The sequence below is a fragment of the Lottia gigantea genome (assembly GCF_000327385.1).
Source record: "Lottia gigantea unplaced genomic scaffold LOTGIsca_5, whole genome shotgun sequence".
In the NCBI taxonomy this organism is placed as follows: domain Eukaryota; kingdom Metazoa; phylum Mollusca; class Gastropoda; family Lottiidae; genus Lottia; species Lottia gigantea.
Window position 1 is genome coordinate 395089 of NW_008709715.1, and position 22672 is coordinate 417760.

Genomic DNA, 22672 nt, shown 5'->3' on the forward strand with positions numbered 1-22672 from the left:
TACCGGTAAGCTTGTCACACCTGTATCAGACTTAGATACCCTATCATTAATTTGATTTTCACAAGATTTGAGATTATTTTCACCATTAGTAATAACAATCTTATTTGAATTTGAAGCACTTTTGGAGACAATATTTTGTCTTTGGCAACCGTCTCTCCCAGAAAGTTTACGGCGTCGAAGTTTATCACGTAAATCGAAAGTTTCAACTTTATTTGTCGTATCACATGGTTGAGGTAACATCACACAATTTAGTTTTTGGACTATGGCTGCCCATCAGTTTAACAGTTTTAGACTCTATTTCACTATCATTCTTAGTTACAATATCTTCACTTCTTCGTGTAGTTCTACAGCGCTTAGAGTCTTTCTTATCATCAGTTACTTCATTTTTGCGCTTTCTACTATTAATAGCTGGGCTGACATTCATGCTATTTTCACTTTTCCTTGAAGAGTAACTCTGATTTTTGTCAGGATATTTGTTGAATTTACCATTATAGAATAGCGATTTTGTATGTTCATCTATCTGGTCTCTGAAAGAAAAAAGTAAAAAGTGGCTTTTACTGATTAGTCACTGATAATGATCTTGTACAAAACTTCTAAACGCTCAGTTTTATAATGTTTTTTTTTTTTTTTTGCAAAATCAGATGCAAGAACTTCGTATTATTCTTATCTTTCATTGAAACATTTCTATTAAGTTTTTTTCATATTCAAGTAATAACTCTATCATAAGGGCTGGGCGATATACCAGTATCACATTAAAAATAATTAAATTATATTATTAGTTATATTGTCTGATTGAAAAATACATAAATATTGCGATATTGTGATACTGTCAACATTAATTCCACTGTACCCGTTAACAAATACCATAGTAATCACTTCCACATAGGTTCCCATCAGCACATAACTTATCCACAATAAAGTATAGTAACCCATCAAAGCAAGAATATACTTCCAAAAATATACTTTAAACAATGCGGAGGCGAATTTGACCTCATGCAGAGGCGACTGGGGTCAAACGCAGAGGCGACTTAGGTCAAATGCAGAGGCAAAATTGACCAAATATGGGAGCAAAATTGACCTTAAGTGAAAGGTTAGAGGTCAATTGCAGTGGCCGTGTTAGCCTAGAGTGACCAAACACACTTACAAGTTTTTTTTCAATAATTACTTAGTTTAATGGTTATATCCTCTTATAGGTATTTAGACATGGTACCTGGTAAATCTAACTGATGAATATACTCTTATAGACCAAGTTTGAGACTTTAAATTTCATGTCCATTCTAAGAGGTAGTATTCCTTTCACTCAGTCCTAGTCCGAGCTGATTAAATACCTGTATGTTATAATCTAGCCCTATAGGAATAAAAATATAAAACTACTAACCTCAAATCACTAATAATGGAATTCTTTCTACCCAGTTCTGATTTGGCAGTTAATAACAAAGAAGAATTATTCTTTTCTAAAATTTCAATTCTCTTCTGTAATTCTGCTTCCTTTTTAGCCTTTTCTTGTAATTCTATATTCAGACTTTCTATAGTTGCCTTAGCTGTGTCTAATACTTCAGATATCTGAAAATATTAAAACAAATACAAGTACCGTAATAATATTCTGCATCTGGATGATGTCAAGTTATATGTACATGTTTTTGTTTCTTAAAAATATTAATACTTGACCACATGATACAATACACATATCTTGGCAGTTCCTATTGCTTCACCAATCTATTGTGCAACCACTACTCTTATAACTTGAGCATTTGTTGGTTAAATCACTAAAAGGGATTGTGAAGGGGTTTTATATTTTTCTTTTTGGTGATAGCAGTAATTTGCACTATTCCAATTTTCAGTCAGACATCTATGGTTCCTGCAATTCCACTAAAAGTAAGTGTTTGATGACTAATCACAAAGGGCTTTATAGGATAAAGTTGGCGCTATGTCCCTGATACACATAAATTTTTTCGAAAACCACTTTTTACAATCCTTTCAATTTGAAAATGAAATATGCCAAAAGTTATTATCCATGTGACACAAGTTAACTCGATCCAGTATATTTATGAAAGCTTGTTGAATCAAAGCATTACCTGTTGTTGGCTCTCTGTACTATCAGTTTTACTTGGTTGGTTAGAATAATCTTCTGATATCAGATCTGTGTATAAATCTAAACTATCTTCATTTATATCCATTATAATTCTAATACATGTATTGTCTAATACTGGTACTGGTAAGCTGAAATTATAGCAAATAAGTTTTACAGTGGGAATAACTGGAAATGCAGATGTACAGTAATTATTTTTATAAAGAGATATTCTTCCAAGATGGCATAAATCATTGCATTGCATTGAATTTCATCATTTGAATCATATATTGGACAGATATGTATTTACTTAGAAAATATTTTGATTACTAACATTAAACTGTACTATTTTTTTAAATGTCTTAAGGGTAGGCCTGTAAAAAGTTCCAACTTGAACACTACAAGTCTAGATCTATGCAACTTTTCAGGAAATATCAGTTAAAATAAAAGAATAAACGTTATAGATGATAGATCTATATATATCTCAGAAAACAAGACTATAAGCTTATTCTAATAACAGTTGTCAACCTGATAAAAATTCATGTAAGAAATCACTTTTCAGCTCAGCAGCGTTTCTACAGGGCTGTGTGGGGCCAAGAGCCCCCCTTTTCAAATTTCTTGTAATTGACCAAAGGGAAATATTTGCCTGTGAGCTGCCCATGGCAGGCCCCTTGTCTAATAATTCGTAGAAACATCATTGTTTCAGCTATCAAGTTTGTATGACTGAGTGACTTTCTTTGAAGTTTGATTGATTCGTGCTACTTTCACTTTTGTTTGTTTGGGGAATGTTTTTCACTAGGCTACTAAGTGAAATAGCAAGATGCTTAATTAAATACTGTGTAAATAAATAGGGGTGTACAGGATGGATCTACCTTAATCTAATTAACTTAAGAGCAAATTAGTCGATCAGGGGATAATTTTTGTCACAACTTTGTTTCTTCACCCGCCATTCTAATAACACTTAGATGCCCATGCGCCAGTGTTTCTTTACCGGAAGTTTACCATTCAACATGTCGAACTTCAGACAAACTCCACTAACGTGTAGTGGACATACACGGCCTGTTGTTCACCTTGCTTTCAGTGAAATCACACCATTTGGCTACTTTTCTATAAGTGCATGTAAAGGTTCGTATATTTACTGTTAATTTAGTAATACGATGTAAAATAAAACGTCAAATCATAAAAATTTGGTATTCAACGACGGTTTTCTCGAATATCAGGTCTTTCTTAAACATTTCCCCTTGTTGACTTCGGACTACAAATAAATAAAATTTGATATTAAGTTTGGTAAATTATAAATTCTTGGTTGACTTCATACTAGAAATTAAAAAATATAAGTTTACTTGTCATGTGGAGTGAAACTTGTAGACTTTGTTAAATATGCTGTTGTTGACACTGAACGAGTATTCCAGGTTTGCCGATTATCTGACTGAACATCGTCTGTGCCACTGTGACTGTCAGGCCCAATAATTGTTGTTACACATTTCAGATGGAAAGCCAATGTTACGCCAAGGTGATACAGGTGACTGGATTGGAACATTTGAAGGACATAAAGGAGCAGTGTGGGGTGCCACATTGAATAGGGATGCTTCCAGAGCTGCTACAGGTGCAGCAGATTTCTCAGCGTATGTATGCTTTGCCTCCTTCCCATGTTCTGCCTTAATTTTCACACTATGTAATGTAAACACATTAGCTAGTCTTCTCATTGGAAATCCATGTCATTTGCCCACTGTATTACGGTAGAAAACCTTTTTGCAATGTCTTTTGTAATTGTTGATAAACCAGTACCAAAAAGTTTATGTTTAATAATTTACTATGGATATTTTTTTAACAGGAAACTTTGGGATGCTGAAAGTGGTGAAGAATTATATACATTTCCTCATAAACATATTGTAAAAACTGTTAATTTCTCCTCCACAAGTAAACAATTACTGACAGGCTCACAGGCTAAATTATGTAAAATTTTTGATTTGGAAAAGTATGATGCAGGTAAGAAATTGATCCGCATGGTTTTGAATACTTCACAATTCAATTGAGAATTGTCTGTCAATTGGTTGGGTCAATCTGTGTTACATATGAATCACATGAAATGGATATTGATGATCTGCCTCAATGCTCAGTCACTATTTGATTAAGCTTATGGAAAGTGTTAATGATACATGCAGGTTAGCGTACATTTATTCAAAGTTGACTATGATAAAGTAATATTTACTCTGAATGGTTCCCAGATTTACATGAAAAAAAATATTTACATGTTAATTGTCGAACACAGAATGGCACTGTCCAATAGGCCACTGTCATTTTTTTTTTCATTTGATATAGTAACTTTTTGGATTTTTTATATTATGCTTAAAGTTCATTTCATCTATAATTTTAGATTTCAGTTGTGATGAAAGTAATTTATTATGGTGTTAATATATTTCAGAACCGACAGTTTTGAGTGGTCATACTGGTAATGTTAGAGCTGCTCTGTTTACACCCGATGATAAAAAGTTTATCAGTATATCTGATGATAAAACTGTCAGGTTAGTATATTCTTAACCTCCCATTGAGAGAACTTCCTTATTAGTCTGGCCGGTTGAGAAAATTGCTTCAATTTCCAACTATTATGAATCAAAGGATTTATCTTGAAGTACAATATAGCAAACAACTCTCATATTGTATCCCAAAAGACTAATAATAATAACGCAACAATTTGTAAGTAGAATTATTACAAAATGTTTCAAGAATGTTCTTAATATCATAATAAACCATATATGATTCTTACATGAAAATAACTAACATGAACAACCATTTTGAATCTCTACCATAAATTTATAGGTGAAATTTTTCGAGGTAGAGATTCAAAATGGTTTTTGATCTGTGGTTTTGTCTTATTTCCATGTAAGAACCATGCATAGTTTTGTATGGGATATTTTGACAATATATTTTAAAAATTTGACTGCAGACTAGGAAGTTATTTTGGGGTACTACAAAGTAGTATAGTACAAGTGGATGCTGCATATGAAACTGTCCTACCAACTAAGTCTTTTTCTTTTGTTTGAATAATAATTATATAAGGAACAGGGAAATCAGAGCCTATTTGTATCATATTACAGGATTTGGGATGCTCATAATCATAATGAAATTAGTAAAATAGATTTACCAGCCATACCTAGTAGTTTAGAGTTGACAAGAAATGGTAAAATATTTTTAGTAACCTATGGCTCAACTACCAGTTTCTACAATACTGATACGTAAGTTTTTATTATTGTCATGTGAAAACAAGAACTATATTTCTTTATTGGCATCTGGATTTGCCGTGGTTGGTAGCTAGTGAGACGGTTGAGTATCTTAGAGTAACCCCACATCCAAGGCTGCTTACAGTTGCAACTGGAATTGTCTAGCTGTTCTCAGATTGATTGGTTGTAGGAAAAATCTCTCACAGCTCACCATGGATACAGTTACCATTTAAAGATGTACATTACAAATATGTTAAACCTAATTATAGATTCGAGCAGATCAAAACATTTGATGCACCAACTCAGATTAATTCTTCCTCATTACATCCAACTAAAGATATATATGTTTCTGGTGGAGAAGATTTTAAGATGTATAAATTTGATTATGTATCAGGAGATGAAATTGGTAAGTTTACTAGTGTATCATAGTTATCTCAAGTGCAGAAATGGAAACCTACTATGTTCATGGCTACAAAATGTGGGTCAGAACATGTTTCAGATTCTATTGTTTCAGACTGGTTATGCACAATCAAGGAAAAGTCTAAAGAAATTTTAAGAATTAATGAATAAATTCAATCGTTATTTGTGTCTGTTCTTATTAATGGTACCCTAAAATAACATTTATGTCTCTTGGTGGGCATAAATATTTTTGGAATGATAAATGAGAATAAATTGTTAAGATTTCAAATTAAGACTTGACCCCAATGTTTAATCTGTACTTTCAGAATCATTTAAAGGTCATTTTGGACCTGTACACTGTGTACGTTTCTCTCCTGATGGTGAAATTTATGCTAGTGGAAGTGAAGATGGTACATTGAGATTATGGCAAACAAACGTAGGCCAGACGTATGGATTATGGAAATGTGTAATGCCAGATGAAGTAACAAATAATAGTGATTCTAGTCCAGTAATAAAAGCTGAAACATAAAATAAGACTGGGTACAAATGATACCAAGATAACTTTCGTAATTTCGGGATAGAATTTTTCTGTAACATTTGAAATTGGTGTTGGTGTAGTTATCATAACAGAAAGCTTTTTCTGACTTGATAACTAAATTCATATCATTGATGCTTATTTATTGTCACAGCCCATTATATTGTTTTAATTCGCAGGCGAGTTGTAATTGAAGAATCATGTATTGAAATGGTTATCTATGGAACCAACAATAATGCATGTAAACGCCGATATTTTGACTCTTGATGGAAATATATTCATTATCATCCATTTTTGTTGTCTTGAAGGAATTACACTACCTGCTTGATAATTGGATGTAAACTGATATTGTTAATAAACATTTTATTGATGTGATATGCTTGATATCTCTTTAATAAACATGAGACTTGAGGTCACAAGATTAATATATTAGTTTTAATTATCTAAAACACCCTACTGTTGGTTACTGAATCATCTAATGATGGCAGGCTGATCATCTATACCTTTGGAATTCTCAACCCCAGGTTCCAGCCCTGTCAGTGATGCAGCCCTCACCTGTCATATTAGCCAATACAAATGTAGAAAAGTAGGACTGAAATCATTCCATTTTCTCTTTCTTTGTAAATTAAAACCCTTGATAATTCATCATCTTATATTAATAAATGTGAGCTTTATTCGTTTAGTGGCAATACAATTTTATATACATCCTTATCCAATTATTTTATCAGATGACAGAAATATCACCATGATTTTCTGCAGTATTTCTGCAGTTGCCAAGAAGATGTTCAATTTGTTTGCTTTGTTAAACTAAACCAAACCATAATAAATTAATAATATTTAATATAAGAATTGAAAAACAGTCACTTTAAGTCAAAGTGAACATAATTCATTCTTGAAATATACAAATCAGAAATCTCTAAATCTTGTCACCATGAAATTATTCAGCTGGTTCAAATGTGTAATGTTTAATAGTAGGTACATTATTGGGATCACCACCCCTCTCCAGATGTAGATTACCATAAGGATATTGTTTAGCCATCTGTAAATAGAGCATAGGTAATTAGGTATGAATGCCAATTATGTAGTCTGCAGAAGTATTGAGACTGTTCGAAAATTGCACAATTTCATCAAATATACACCATACAAGAAAATTTCACTTTTTATTTATTACATTCACAAGCTTATCTTATCTCTGAAAATTGGGGTATATTTAGTCTCTGACACCCAGACATCTTTCATAGCAGTTCTGCATAGACAAAGTGGGACTGGATGATTGAATCTACCGTGTAGCCTAGCCTTGATGTAAATTCTTCAAAATGGATGCTTGTGAAAATTTTTTTAACTGTCAACAGTATGGATGATTATGGATACACATGGCTCAGAAGGCTGAAATTTTGATGACTAGCTTAGCTAAATAATTCCCATTTCTGATATCAAAATACTCTTGACATCCGAATATGGTCAACCATGGGCTTTCAATTATTGTGATGTATGATGTTTGACAATTAATTTGTGAGCCACAAACGATATATCATGACAAAAAAAACGAAACGACCCAATTTCACAGTTTTATGGACAGTGTGTTTCTAGGATACTGAATAAACAAAAAATTATGCAAATTAATTCATTGGCCCTACTTATCAGTTTGTGAACTATGCCTCCAAATTAAGTCCTGCCAAGTACTTCAAACACTCAAAAAAAAAACAAAAGCAAAGAAATTATAAATACTAACCATCGGTGTATATGTGGGATTAACTGGTAGATATATACGGAGTAGTGAAACAATTGCTATAAATGAGAATAACACAAAAAACTGTTGATTCCTGAAATGAAATAATAATTAAGTAGAAGTAATGACAACTCACTACTGCTTTTAAATCAAAATTAGGCTATTTGAAAATCAATTTTAAAACAGTTTTGATAGTCTTAGAATGACATTGTGTTGATCTAATTTTTTAATAGTGAAAAGAAACAAGGATTTTTGAAAATTGTCTTTCATGTTTATATGGCCTTTTTTGCTTACCATTTGCTATCTGGCCTTAATTGTTAACCATATGCTATCTGGACTTCATTGAATGCTATATTTTATCTGGCCTTGCTTTCTATTCATATGATATCTGGCATGGCTTGCTAACAGCATGCAATCTGGCACTGTGTGCTAACCATGTTATATCAAGCCATGATTGCCAACAGTAAGCTATCTGGCCTGGTTTGCTAAAAGTAAACTGTCTGGCCTGGTTTTCTAAAAGTAAGCTATCTGGACTGGTTTGCTAACCGTATTCCATCTGGATTTGTTTGCTAACCGTATTCCATCTGGACTTATTTGCTAACCGTATTCCATCTGGATTTGTTTTCTAACCACAGGTTATCTGTTTTGTTAACACTATGCTACGAGGAATGTTTTCTGATCATATGCTATCTGATAACTGTCCAAAATAAATATCACAGGCTAGGTACAGCTTAAATATGCAAATTATGGCATTAAAACCAGTTAAATAACTTACAGAGATATTACAGGTTTCTGTGATTCATCATATCTATGACCTTTAAAATATTCTTCTTCTGCATTTCTCTAAAATAAGAAAAAGTATTAAACTTAGTGGCTTGTTAGAAAAAACTGATCATAAGAAAACACAGCAAGCATTGGTGAAAGCAATGATACTGTATTTTAACAAAATGCTACTGTAAAAGCATTATGCGCACCAACTCTGCCGTATTGATATCTGCTATTGATGCTAATATTGACACCATATATATGGACAATTTTAGATAATAACTGAATAATAACCCTAGTGATGTATTGTCGATACGTTTGCTGTAGCTACATATACGTTCACAAATTGGACAAATTTGGATGACGTTTAAATACTTATATGTATATTAATACAAGACCACACAATACAGTAAATCTATCTGGACATGTGGTATCGTGATTATCGATTCACCAATATAATTATAATGCCAGCACTTGTTTCTTTATCACAAAAGGGTAGCCAAAATTGCATATTAACAACTTGTGGTTTTGAAAAAAATCTAAAAAATAATTCAATTCTTACCGCTTCATTGTAATTACGTCTTACATAAGGATAATCCCATTCATAATAAGGATCTCTAGCAGCAAAACTTTTTGGTTCTAAATCTGGATAATCACCAGCACCAAATCCCTCATCTGCAATAGGCTTGTAGTCATCAATATGTAAACCATATTTCTTAGCAGCAGCAATTCTCTCTTCAGGGGTTGTTGGGTATTTACGAGGTTTGTAGGCATATTTAGTTGGTGCTGAAAAATATTGAATTTATAGGGTTTGAAAGTAAATTCTTTCTAGTACAGGTAATTGAAATAGAGATATTTAAGCACAAATACTGGATAATATTGAACTCAAAGTCTTCAGATTTTCAAAATATCATGCATTGTTTTATGCTTTCATTGTCCCATTTGAATTTCATGAGAAATCTATGTAGTTATCCTATATGGTAATAGTAAGACTAAGAGAGAATTTATTCAGATTGACTCGGCCTACTTTGTGTTGTGAAAAAGTTTTGTCATCTTTTTTTGTAATTTTAAGCTACATTTCATAAACAAACTCCAAACAAAAGAAGGAAAAGATGCCCTTAATACTTTACAACCCTTCTCTCCAGCAATGTTCACAAAGACCAGCGAACAGCATGCCATTTGCCTAAGAGTGTTTTAAAGTCCAAAGATGACTTACAATTCGAAATCTTCCTTCCCAGAAATGACATTGTCAGTTTAGTCTGAAGCGTATGCCCCTATTCCAGCATCTGATAGCTGTAGTGAAAGTTGTTGACCTTAATAGGGTCAGAAATGCAATACTTTATGGTATGGTTTTATGGTGTATGGGGATTTTCCTCAACTCTGCAGGTTTTTTAAGACAGTTTTATTTACTTCTAATCCAGCAAACTCTGATGCTGGGGCATTGACTGCCTCTTTAATTTTGTTAGTATCATGTGACCCTTGATCCCCCGATGTGCACCCATGCTTTACTAGAACTGCAGACATGACATAAATAGTGTAGTGGGATAATGATATCTGAATTACAAAAATATCCATCTTGCCAAGGCCAAGGGCTAGATGGTTTAGTGGTAGGGCCTGGGCTACCTTTGTTTGGCTTCAGCCTATATAGATTTAATCATATTTCCACATAATAATTTAGTCTTTGGTTGGCATTTTCATCAACCCAACCAAAGACAGTTCTCAATAATATTTGGAAGTTAATATTGTGATTCATACAAAAGTGATTTGCAAAAAGCGATCCTGTAAACATTTTGTTTGTGGTCGCACAGTGCCAATACTAGGGGCAGTGTCCAGTACCAGTAGTATGATGATGAGTGATGGAAGGCTTGCCTGGTACAGATTATGGAGTGGCTTTATGAATTACCTACCTTTGAGATTTACAGCGGTGGTACAAATAACCCTGCTTGTCACTTGAGATTTGAAGCGACACACTGGTTGCTTCAAACAAACCCTCAAGGTCGCCATCTTGAAGAAAACCCAAGCGTCGAATGACCAGATTTATTTTTAATTATGTTTAAACTAGCTTTGACAATCGAGACAAAATATAGTCCTTTTCTGTTTTTTTTTTCACGAGAAAAAGTTTCAAGGGAAGTAAGTAGGTTTTCCACGAATACTTCAAACAACAGCGAAAGGTTATAAAAATTCCATTTCACCTTGTGTCATCAAAAACCCATAATACCATGATAATATAATACGTTGTGTCAAAGTCACAAATAAAAAGTCATATGCAAATCAGACTATTATACGTCAAAATAATTTCTAAAGACTTTTCAAGGCCAGAGCATTTGGGTAAAATCCAACCATACGTTGATAGATCTGTTGACATTGATAAGATATTAAGATAAGATAAAAAAAGGTACCGGTATGAGATAAGCCAAAAGCTGAAAAAATAACATAAGACACTTGGAGACGTAGTAGAATGGATCTCGTAGTTTTAGTTTGTCTTATAGGTTGTATTGCCCTTGTTACAGGTCAGGGGCAGACCTTTCCCTTCCAAAATACCTCCCTGTCATGGCAAGCTAGAGTAGATGACATTGTCGGTAGGTTAACACTAGACGAGCTTATGTACCAGATGGCAAAAGGAGGGAGGGATTCCAATGGCCCAGCGCCAGCCATTCCAAGACTTGGTGTTGGACCATATCAGTGGGATACAGAATGTCTTCATGGTGATGGCGAAGCTGGACAAGCCACAGCTTTTCCTCAAGCTATTGGTCTGGCAGCTACATTTAGGTCAGTATAAGAAATTAGTTTTTTGAACTACAACTTTAGTTTTCTTAAGATATACTGAACATACATCATTAGTACAATCCTCGTGATCTCGGAGAAGTTGAGTTAAATAATTGTTGATATTTGCAATGGGGCGACTATTGGTATCCAAGATTGCTATAATAGCCTACATTCAAAGGGACGAAGTCGTACAAAATATTTGCTCGTTTTCCGAACAGCCATCACTTTTCAGAATAAAAATCCCTCGTCCAATTAACACACAATTTACTCCGATTGTATTTGGAAACTTCAGAGTATCTTCACATTAAGGTCATTATTAAATTGTACAGTCATTACCGATGAAGTCATATTGGTCTTACGGTGAATACCCAGAGACTAGGCCTACAACTTTCTCTACGACTCTAATCCTTGATTTCTAGTCATTCAATGCTGTTTGATGTGTCAGAAGCAATATCTAAAGAAGTTCGAGCTAAACATTCAGATTATGTTAAAAATAATCAGTTTGGTACACATAAAGGACTGAGTTGTTTTACACCTGTGATAAACATCATGAGGGATCCATTATGGGGTAGAAATCAGGTTGGTAATTTTATATGTGCATACTGAACGTCACTCTTCAGAATGAGCATCTGGGTTATAATGCAACAGCAGTTTCAATCGTCTTTGGTTATAATCCCGAGAACTTTCCGCTAATGTACAAAGTTAAGAGCAGAATCTAAGACATATTTCGAAGCATTGTCTTCAAATTCCTATAACCAAGAAACAAGAAGGAATACACGTACATAAATATTGTTTAGCAAAAGATAACAAGTAGCAATACAGTAGGCCTATTATCTAACATGAAGCCATCAAACCTATTAAAGCACATATTGTAAACGTCTCACCCGATAAACACAAAAAAAATCCATATATACATGTATTTATAAGGAAACCTACGGAGAAGATCCATACCTGGCTGGTCAACTATCTGCTAGTTTTGTGAAAGGTTTACAAGGCAACCATCCTAGATATGTTAGAGCTAATGCTGGATGTAAACATTTTGATGCTCATGGTGGTCCAGAAAATTACCCGGTTTCCAGATTTTCTTTTGATGCTAAGGTACACAATAAATTTTCTATGAAACTATCTTAACTGCACAGATGAAAATCCAAAAAATGATTATTTTGGTCTTAAACGGATTGTAAGGGGGATTTTCTCATTTGTATCGGGGAAACTGATAGGATCAATTTGCGCCGTTCTAATTTTCAATCAGACGGATGGGTTCCTGCAATTCCACTAAAACTAAGGGTTTGATAACACCAATAATCGCGAAATATAATTAATCACATTCATCAAACACTTAGTTTACTGGAATTGCATGAACCACAGATGTTATTGACAATTGGAATGGTCCAAATTGATTTGATGCTATCAGTGTCCCCGTTGAAGAATGCTACTGTTAAACTCCCAGAAGTTTGTTTTCAATTGGATTTTTAATGCGAAAGTGGATAATGAAAAAAAAAATGAATTGTGCGATCCATGCAATTATTATAAGTATATCCATTCAGAGTACAATACATGTTTTGCAGGTATCAGAAAGAGATTTGAGAACAACATATTTTCCGGCTTTTAGGACTTGTGTTAAAGCTGGTACTATGAATATCATGTGCAGTTATAACAGGTAACAATAATCTATCATGTATTTGGAAATTTATTTTACTATTTTAAAACTGTAAGAAATTCAAAATTAAAACTTGAAAGCATAACTGATGTGAAAGTAGTAATATTTGAAATAAGTATAGTTGAAATATGCAAGAGGTGTGTCATTTCTGATGAACTATACCAAGCTTCGGTTCCTCAAGCACCGTTGTCACACAAGCAGAATTTAACTTTAAATGTTTTCCAGACTAAATGGAGTTCCAGCTTGTGCCAATAAATTTCTACTAACTGATGTATTAAGAAAGGAATGGGGATTTAAAGGTTATGTTGTCAGCGATCAAATGGCCGTTATAAATGTGATGACTAAACATAAATATACTCATACAAGAGAAGATACTGTAGCAGCCTGTGTTAACGCTGGTTGTAACCTGGAATTGTCTAATAATAAATTCAACCCTGTGTATATGTCTCTTGGTAATTAATATTAATTCAGAAAAATAGATTTATCACTGCCGATATGTTATAAAGTGCGCTGTTTGTGGGCCTAAATTGGATTTCTTTTGTTTTGATCGTGTCTAAAAATCAATTTATTTGACTTTTCCTTTTCCTTCTCGCATGCAGCATTATTGCGCTGGTGTGCATTATTTTCTATTGGTGAGATAATGTTTGAACTTTAAGTGGTCACATACAAATCTCAACTAATGTAATTTTTGTATTGACTTTTATTGCAGTAAAAGCTGTAAAAGATGGGAAGATAAAAGAATCCGTTGTTAGAGATAGAGCAAAGGAATTATTCTACGTTAGAATGAGATTAGGAGAATTCGATTCTCCGTCAATGAATCCCTACACACAGATACCGCTTTCAATAGTAGAAAGTCAAGCTCACCAAGATATAGCTATCAAGGCTGCCCTACAATCATTTGTTCTACTCAAAAATAACAAAGTTTTACCTCTGCCTAAGACAAAGTTCAACAACATAGCCGTGAGTTGCTTTTTTTCTGTTGGGATTTACTGTTGGTGGTGTATTATTTTATGAAGACATATTGGAAAAAAACATTTGTCTGGAGCTCTGTTTTCGCTGTCTGTCTACGAGAAGCATTTAATCAGTAGTGAATAGTGCTTGAGGGAGTTTTTAACCTTGTCCAATTCTTCAAAAGATACAAAAATGATGTATTCGATCCTTTACGGTGTTCATTGTCATTTTTCTATCAGGTAGTTGGACCTTTTGCAAACAACATCAAACAAATTATGGGCGATTATCCACCAGAAACTCAACACAAATTTATCATAACACCTCTACAAGGACTAAAAGCACTTTCAAAATCAACACAGACATCTGATGGGTGCTCAGATCCGGCTTGTCAATCATACGATAGTAGCTCATTAAAACCAGTCGTTCAAAACGCTGAAGTCGTTTTTGTATGCCTCGGAACAGGTAAGAACAGTTAAAGCATATAAACGTTATACCTGATAATAAATGTTGTTGCGGTAACATGAACATATGGATTTAGGATCTGAATCATATCACTGTTTTGCAAAATGTAAAAAATGCCTTCTTTGTTCGAATATTTGTATGTTAGCCTACTAATATTAGTCTAAAATGAACGCATCTGCATTTACCAAATCTCCCGAGAAATTCTGTTTTTATTGACCAGTTCCAGTGTCGATTTACTCTTTTGGAATGTGTTGATTTTTTAATATTCTTCCATTGACATACTTATTTAGGTGTAGCACTTGAGAGAGAATTTGTGGATAGAAAAGATCTTGAACTTGCTGGTAATCAACTTCAACTTTTACAAGATACAGTTACTAATGGTGAGTGTATACTGGTCTGTCAGTGATACAGATCTGAGGGTCAAGCAACGAAAAGGGATAATCTTCTATTGGTTCGGATGGGACAACAAATCGAGAAAGAAGGTTGATACCACTGTCTTGGTTTTTAAGAAATACTTTTTACACTGCATGGTGCACCATCTGTACTATCAGCAGGGGCGAGTTGTTCGTTCTTGAAATATATAATAAACGAAAGGTCTTATTTGATACAGAATGTAACCATTGTGTTATCATTTCAGCCCCAGCAAGCGCTAAGATAGTGCTTCTGATATTTTCTGCAAGTCCACTTAACGTGCAATGGGCAGAGCAAAGTCCAAGAGTTGGTGCCATTATCCAAGCTTTTTTCCCAGCTCAAGCGACTGGTGAAGCCCTCCGACGTGTTTTAACGAATGATGGTCCCGGTACAAGTTTTGGTGGTAGATTACCATACACTTGGTATTCTAAAGGTTCAGACGTGAGTGTATATAGTTCTGTATTTCATACGTGTGAAAATGACAACTGGACTTTTATTTTTTAATATCAGAACAGTATATTATGTCTATCCTAATACGTTAAATGCATTTTCTTTCATTCAAGGTTCCATCAATAGTCGATTATTCCATGCAAGGTAGAACATACAGATATTTCAACGGTACTCCTGCCTATCCATATGGTTATGGTTTATCCTACGCCAACTTCCATTACAAAGGATTTAATATACCTGCCACTGTACGAGCTGGTCATGATGTTCATGGTAGTGTTTTGGTTGCTAATACTGCAGATGTAGATGGCGAAGAGGTGAGAGTCTTCTAAATGGCTATTTCTCTTTATCTGGGACTAGTAGTACGAACTCACAAGCGAACATAATACGTTAAAAGTAAATTAATTCAAACTTTGCCCAAGTTTCGACAAAATCTGGTCAAGGGGATGAAAGTGAAAACTTCATGTGTTTCTGTTACACATACGTTCGGCAAGGAATATCTCTTTTACTGTTATACCAAAGACCACTTCCTTGAAAATAAGAACCCAAATTCACAGATTAGAATGTTGTAACAAATAAACCGAGTAATTGTATTGAATTTTTGAAGGTGGTTCAAGTCTATATATCATGGGTTCAAACAACAACTCCAGCACCACAACGTCAACTAGTTTGGTTTGATCGTGTATCAATAGCAGCCAACAGTCAGGTTACATTTAACTTCACTATAACAGCAGAACAACAGGCTTTATGGATTGACAATATAGGATGGAAGGTAGAATCAGGTAAACGATTATATCTAGAAATATTATGTTGACGTATAGATCAGTTGAAACTTAAACATTATTTGTTTGTTTGTTAGCTTGGTTGTTTGCTTGTTTTGCTTGTTTATTCATGTATTTTACTTATTTATTTCATGAAATTTCATTTATTAATTTTTTTTGCTTATTTTATCGTATTTATTTATTCATTTAGGAAAAATAATGGTCTCTGTCGGTGGACAACAACCTAACCAAAAGAAATCAGTCGGATCCAATGTTCAGAAGGGTCATTTTACTGTCCATGGAGCTCAATTACTTGGAATCTATTAATTTGTTGTACGAAGATTAGAAATAAATGCCATCAGTATTGCTGCTTATTAAAAATAATATATAAAGTGTCTCAATCAACAAAACTGGTTAAACACACACATAATTAACATTGTCAGTAGAAACCTAATATTTTGGTTCCCTTTATAGTGAATTCTCCTTTCATATGACCCGTATCACCAGATTTAGCTTGACCTGGAAGTTCACCACCAGCATAAACTGTCATTGTTCCTGTAACAATATTAAATGGCAATTATAATTATTCGAACACTCTTGTCGAAAATATTTTGCGAAAAATCTAGCTCTTCAATTAAAAATTTACTGACATAGTATATCAACAGTACCCAGTAGCCAGACTTAATGGTGTAATGTTGTTACGTTTCAGTATGCAAAAGTGAACCACATCTGCCAATTCTGGGCAGTTTCTGAAAAGCTGATTCTACCCTGAAACTACCAGATCCACGTAATCATGAGATCATCTGGACATACCCTATAATGGCTGCCATTAAAAAATTCTATTATATGTTTCAGAGAGCCAACAGCACTTTCACGATAGATTGTTTGGATGTAAATGATATACAATGATGCATAAAATAGTTATCGATCCTTACCTTCCTCAACAACCCAACCCTTATCATCCGTATAAACAGCCATATTTTGTGGTGAAATAAAAAATCGAAATGAAGTAACATGATATGATTCAATACGAACTCTGGTAAAGTTCACTAATTGTATCTGCGGTGTTTCTACACTTGGTGAATTCCATGAAACATAAACTTGAATAATCTGTGAAAATATATTTTTTGATGATTCAAAAAATATTGATAAATGCATCTGTACCAGCTGCAATGTCAAGTGCCAAACGGACAAGTTGATGCATGTAGACTGCATCCTTTTAGAATAGCAATCTGAAGCAAGCAAACAGAAGTTCGTAACATGGTATTTGGTGGTAGGGGTTGAAAGTCGATACTGGGTCGACACTCGAAATCACCGGCAGGGCCTCAAAATAATTTTTGCCTTGATAGATTTGGATTAATTATAGAAATTATTAGTTTCTGAATTAATTTTACTATTATTGATATTTTCTTGCACAATCGCCAATGGATTTAAGAAATATGCTCACCTCGTCAGCAGGTTGTTGACCATTGTTCTGTACAGTTATTACACCTAATATAGAATCACCAGCATTCACATATTGATCTAGATATAGCTCTAAATATTCAAATGATGAATAAGTGAGACCATAACCAAATGGATATAATGGTTCCTGTTTGATATATTTATATGTTCGGCCTTGCATTGTGTAGTCGATCATTGGTGGTACCTGTTGATGAAAACTACTTATATACAACCTGCCCTAATGGGATTTTTGAGACGAAACAGAACACTTACTGATATTACTTCTATATTTAGATGCACGTTCATGATACTGGTTCAAAAATAACACCTTTGGAATTTCTGCAATTGTCTCTAATTTTAAAAAATAGTAAAACTGGAATATTAAGGATTGGAAATCCGAGACACGGGTTCTTACCCTTGTACCCGTCGAAACGTGTACGTTCGTTCATTGAATATAATTAAATAGTGTTCAGTACCTGATCGCAAGTGTGGTACCAAGTATATGGTAATCTACCAAATTGAGAATGGTTGGAGCTCTTCAAAACATTATACAGAGCAACACCAGTAGCTTGTCCTGGATAGAAAGCAGCTATAATTGCTGATACTCTTGGATTCATATCAGCCCATGTAATATTGACTGGTCCAGCATTGAATGATATTAATATAACCTTAGCTGATCCACCTGCAATTTTGAACGTATAAACTCCTGACAGACTCTAAAAAAGCCAAAATTTGAATGAGGGTGCAAGTTCAGCCAATGAAAATTACTTTGGCAAAAGTTCTCGTACTAAATTATCTTTAAGTTTAAAGATATACTTTTATTTAACCCACAGAAAATGGTTTTGATCTTTCCCAATAAGTGAGCTTCAGATCCAAGACACTGTGCATACACATGGTTACAAATAGATGGACAGTGCTTGATTTTTATGCTTGGTGCATAAAGTATAAAGAAACAGGTCAAACAGCTTACTATATTTTATGGAATCTTGAATAAGTTGATTTTGCTTTCCAGGTAGTTCCATATTTTCTCTATCATGACCTTCAGTTTCCAAAACATAACCTGAAATATTATTGGACGCATACAACAATTGATTTATATGGATAAAAGTGCTATATTCTACGAGTATTTTGTGTACCTATGACAGCTTCATTGCAGCCATTCTGGTTTCTCTTTCCAATGGAAAGTTTCCATGAATTATTAGAATCTGATACATGATTCAAGGTCCCCAAATATTTGAAAATCGGATGGAGAACCCTTTAAGGTGGTGTTTTGTGTTAAAATTTCAAGTCACCAAACCAGAATTTAACCAATGTCCTTCAATTGGAGGAGGTAAATGTCCTAGCACTTCAATCATGCATTCCTCATGTGTCATACAAATCCAAGAAAATCATCCACATCTAAACTCAAATCCATACTTACCTAAACCAATACAAAGGATTACTATATCTACGTCTTGAACTGCCTTTTGTACCGAATGTGAATCATAGTCCTTACAGGCTGTGTCTTTACAACCACTTGCATATTGTAAGGTATTGGCAAGTGGCCCTAGAGCAAATTTTGGCGTGTACACAAATTTCAGATCAGGTTGAGCTGCATAATCTCCACTTAATAGCTTCGGGTTGTCAGCCATAGGACCAATTAACTAAATCATAAAATATATTAGTTATTGGTTTGAAATACGAGGAAAATATATCCACATCCGCCAGCTATCGTTCTTTACTTAGTAGTTTCTAAGTTTTAAAAATGTATTAAGCGAAAACTTTTTATTTTAAAAAACTGTCGACAAGGGAACAATTCAATGCCATATAAACGGTGGACGGAACTAGCACATCCACATAGTTTCAAGATCTATCTGAAGAGTACCTTAATGGTCATCTCATTAAATAATTTAACTTGATATTGATGAGCAGAATAAATAATAAATTTTAACTCACAGCTATCTTATCGTAAACAGATTTTCGCAATGGCAGAGTACCGTCGTTCTTTAACAAGACAAACGATTTCATGGCAAGTTCAGAGGCTAGGTCTCGGTGTGCTGCGTTTTCAATAACATCAGTTGTAATTGAGGCGTAGGGATTCATTTCTGGTGGATCAAATTCTCCCAACCTCATTCTAGTATAAAACAATGGTTTCACTCTTTCTCGTACCAAATCTTCCGTAAGTTTTCCTGCCTTTACGGCATCGGCTGTATAAAAAATAGATTTCAATATTAAAAAGTACTTGAAATCTAAGCTTCAGCATTCATACAACGCGAAGGGTTATTCCACAAATAAAGGATAGCTTGCCAGATAAGATAACGTATGCTCACTGACAAAATATGAACTAATAAACTGTTGTATTTACTTCAGTGTTTAAAAAAGCTCATAAAACTTACGTATCTGTGTAAAATAATTGACTGTTTTTCTAACACCACAGAGCTCCAAACTCACTCCAGCATTCACTGCACCTGCTACAGTATCTATACTGTTATTAAAGAAATGATGTGCAGACTCTATCAGCTCTATTGCTCGACCATCACTTACTACATATCCTGTAAATCCCCATTCACCACGTAAAACATTAGTTAGTAGTTCCTTGTTGGCACATGATGGTACTCCGTTAATACTACAATGATAATAAAAGGGTATTTGCGTTGTAGGTTTTCAAACACCAAAGGGATATGTCCTTATGTTGGGACATTTGCACGTTTCTTTGGGGACATTTGACGTGTCACAGGCTATCTTTCATATGAAGCTTAATTTGATGCATTCCATCCACCTGTACATAAAAAAATCAGAAAAATGCAATTGTTACCCATACCTATTATAACTACACATAAGACTGTATGTACCAGCTTCTACACAATATCTAAATGCTGGTAGAAATGTTGTCCTCCAATCTCGAGTAGTAACCTAACAAAAGATTTACTACAATTAAAAGAGATTAACGTCAATATGTAAATAAATTTTTACAGCAAATATACTCTTCCTAAAAAATAAACTTTATTTTGTGGATTGATCAGTCAACTTATCATATTTATGAATTAATACTTACATTTGCACTGAAATATTCTCGGTGAATTGGAATATTTTCAGGACCAGCATAGGCATCAAAATGTTTACATCCGGCACTAGCTCTAACGTATCTAGGATGGTCACCCTGTAAACCTTTTACGTACGCCTGAGCCAACATTCCAGAGAGAAAAGGATCTTCACCGTATGTTTCCTGTAAAATAACGAAAATGTCATTGTGAATGTAAATTTCATCCAATTAACTTCTACGAATTATTACCATTATATGTTGTTTTAGATTGAAGGTTTTGCGGTTCAGATCGTTCGTACTTTTTCTTTTAAATACGATGTCAATACAAAAAATTGCAATAGAAGGTAGTACAGAACATAAATGAAGATAATGAGTATTATGATGCCTCTGGTCAAGAGGACTTGTGTACCTGTGTGCAACAATCTGGGTTTTTGTTATTATCATGAAGTCAATTTTGTTGAAATTATCAATGTTTCCAAACTAAGCTATGTAAAATCTCGCACACTGCAACTGTAAAGTGTGAAATACATAATATAATATATAATGGGCTTACCTGATTTCGACCCCATCTAGGATCTCTAAAGATGTTAATTACGGGAGCAAAACAACTTAAACCTCGTGAATATCGACGTTCTTTTATTCCATCATTATAGTACGCTCTTAACTCTTCAGATGTAGCTTCTGCCATTTGGAAAACAGCATCTGTGCTGCAACAGAGGAATTTAAACGCTAGTAGCTTGCTCATGCTATGCCTCACAGCTCTTGTGCATTAATTGTAAAACGTATAGATTTACCGAAAAACTCTCATGTAGACAAGGTTTAGGTGTTAAAATAGATAATAAACTGGATAAGATATTTTCACCAAGAAAGGAAACCAGAATATTGAACGATCAAATATGCTACGATAGATCCACCTGATTCGACCATTGTTCCCCATAGATCTCACGACACGAAACCAGGCATAAATCAAAATTGAGAAAGCTTTAGATTTCTCACAAAGAATCTCATAATCAGAAACCACCAACCTCCATGTTGCTGCTAACCCTACAGATTGTGGGAAAGAAGTAGCATTTATGCCCATTATGCCATGTAATGAATTTGTTTTCCATTGATATGGTTGAATACCGAGTCGAGATATAGCTGGAGTGGGGCTAAAGGTGTCGCCACCATACGCCATTTGTAACGCCATTTCCTCAAGAGTCAACCTCCCGACCAAATCATCTACTCGTCCGTTCCACGATAAAGAGACATTACGGAAGGGATAATCCTGTTTAGTAACATCAATTATCCAGAGAATTACGAGTAATGTTTTCACAATCATTTTACACTTGTAACAGACAGACAGGCAGATAATAATCATTATCTTGTAATAGTTATCATGATATCGTTTTCACCTAGTTTCTTCTGGATATATCAGTGTTGATACGACTTTATCAAATATTTGATTGCATCGTTGTCCCTTTATGTAATCAAGTTTTGTTAACTCTGCAATATCATAGAGAAAAATTTGACTGTAGAGCTATATATTGATTTCATTAAAACAAAATGATATGAAAACATACTTAATGAGTTAACAATTTGTCGAAGTTTATCTGTAAGAGAAAATCATTGGTTGTGGTCTAAAAACTACCAATTCCTATCGATTGGTTCAAAATCTAAGAAAGCAAGCTGGAATAGTGACCAATCAAGATGATATACTACAGTAGATCTACCAGATATGATCATTGTTCCTCATACATCTCAGGACGCATCTGACGATAAAAGGCATAAAACAAAACAAATTGGAAATCTGCAAACAGCAGTGTGTATAGATTTCATAGAAAGGTTGCCCAATAAACATATAAAAAATCACCAACCTCCATAAAGCTGCAAGACCTATGGATTGTGGAAAGGCTGTAGCGTTTCGACCAACCATACCATGTAAACATTCGGTACCCCATTGATATGGTTGAATACCGAGTCGAGATATAGCTGGAGTAGGGCTGAATGTGTCGCCACCATAAGCCATTTGTAACGCCATTTCCCCTAGAGT

The 22672-nt window shown here is 34.2% G+C and overlaps 5 protein-coding genes across 5 annotated transcripts; 2 read left to right on the forward strand and 3 right to left on the reverse strand.

Annotated features, from left to right (window-relative positions):
* Positions 1-220: 220 nt before the first annotated feature.
* Positions 221-2220, reverse strand: LOTGIDRAFT_154004 (hypothetical protein; the record flags this gene model as incomplete). Its single annotated transcript, XM_009061738.1, has 3 exons — positions 221-527; positions 1379-1563; positions 2076-2220. Coding segments are annotated over 3 exons (637 nt in total), but the record flags the coding sequence as incomplete, so codon positions are not given.
* Positions 2221-3078: 858 nt separating this feature from the next.
* Positions 3079-6646, forward strand: LOTGIDRAFT_182822 (hypothetical protein; the record flags this gene model as incomplete). Its single annotated transcript, XM_009061739.1, has 7 exons — positions 3079-3193; positions 3558-3693; positions 3903-4057; positions 4494-4593; positions 5167-5304; positions 5559-5695; positions 6015-6646. The coding sequence occupies 7 exons, from the start codon at positions 3079-3081 to the stop codon at positions 6215-6217; spliced, it is 984 nt and encodes a 327-aa protein (XP_009059987.1). The 3' UTR covers positions 6218-6646.
* Positions 6647-7160: 514 nt separating this feature from the next.
* Positions 7161-9480, reverse strand: LOTGIDRAFT_106520 (hypothetical protein; the record flags this gene model as incomplete). Its single annotated transcript, XM_009061740.1, has 4 exons — positions 7161-7262; positions 7956-8046; positions 8728-8795; positions 9280-9480. Coding segments are annotated over 4 exons (462 nt in total), but the record flags the coding sequence as incomplete, so codon positions are not given.
* Positions 9481-11177: 1697 nt separating this feature from the next.
* On the forward strand, positions 11178-16581 carry LOTGIDRAFT_228908 (hypothetical protein). Its single transcript, XM_009061741.1, has 12 exons — positions 11178-11486; positions 11903-12062; positions 12411-12581; positions 13052-13143; positions 13369-13595; positions 13853-14103; positions 14334-14556; positions 14847-14936; positions 15194-15408; positions 15531-15731; positions 16022-16196; positions 16387-16581. Exons 1-12 carry the CDS (start codon positions 11320-11322, stop codon positions 16500-16502), a joined length of 2088 nt encoding a protein of 695 aa, XP_009059989.1. The 5' UTR covers positions 11178-11319; the 3' UTR covers positions 16503-16581.
* On the reverse strand, positions 16534-22660 carry LOTGIDRAFT_228909 (hypothetical protein; the record flags this gene model as incomplete). The annotated part of the gene is made up of 13 exons (XM_009061742.1): positions 16534-16730; positions 17111-17285; positions 17623-17823; positions 18095-18300; positions 18589-18678; positions 19039-19261; positions 19554-19804; positions 19994-20223; positions 20419-20510; positions 20653-20823; positions 21194-21347; positions 21666-21907; positions 22553-22660. 13 exons carry the CDS (start codon positions 22658-22660, stop codon positions 16615-16617), a joined length of 2259 nt encoding a protein of 752 aa, XP_009059990.1. The 3' UTR covers positions 16534-16614.
* Between the last annotated feature and the right edge of the window lie 12 nt (positions 22661-22672).

Coding starts and splice junctions, on each gene's coding strand:
- LOTGIDRAFT_228908 (XM_009061741.1), top strand. CDS start 11,320: ATGTACCAGATGGCAAAAGGAGGGAGGGATTCCAATGGCCCAGCGCCA. Junction 15,732..16,021: donor CAGATGTAGATGGCGAAGAG/GTGAGAGTCTTC, acceptor GAATTTTTGAAG/GTGGTTCAAGTCTATATATC. Junction 16,197..16,386: donor AGGATGGAAGGTAGAATCAG/GTAAACGATTAT, acceptor TTATTCATTTAG/GAAAAATAATGGTCTCTGTC.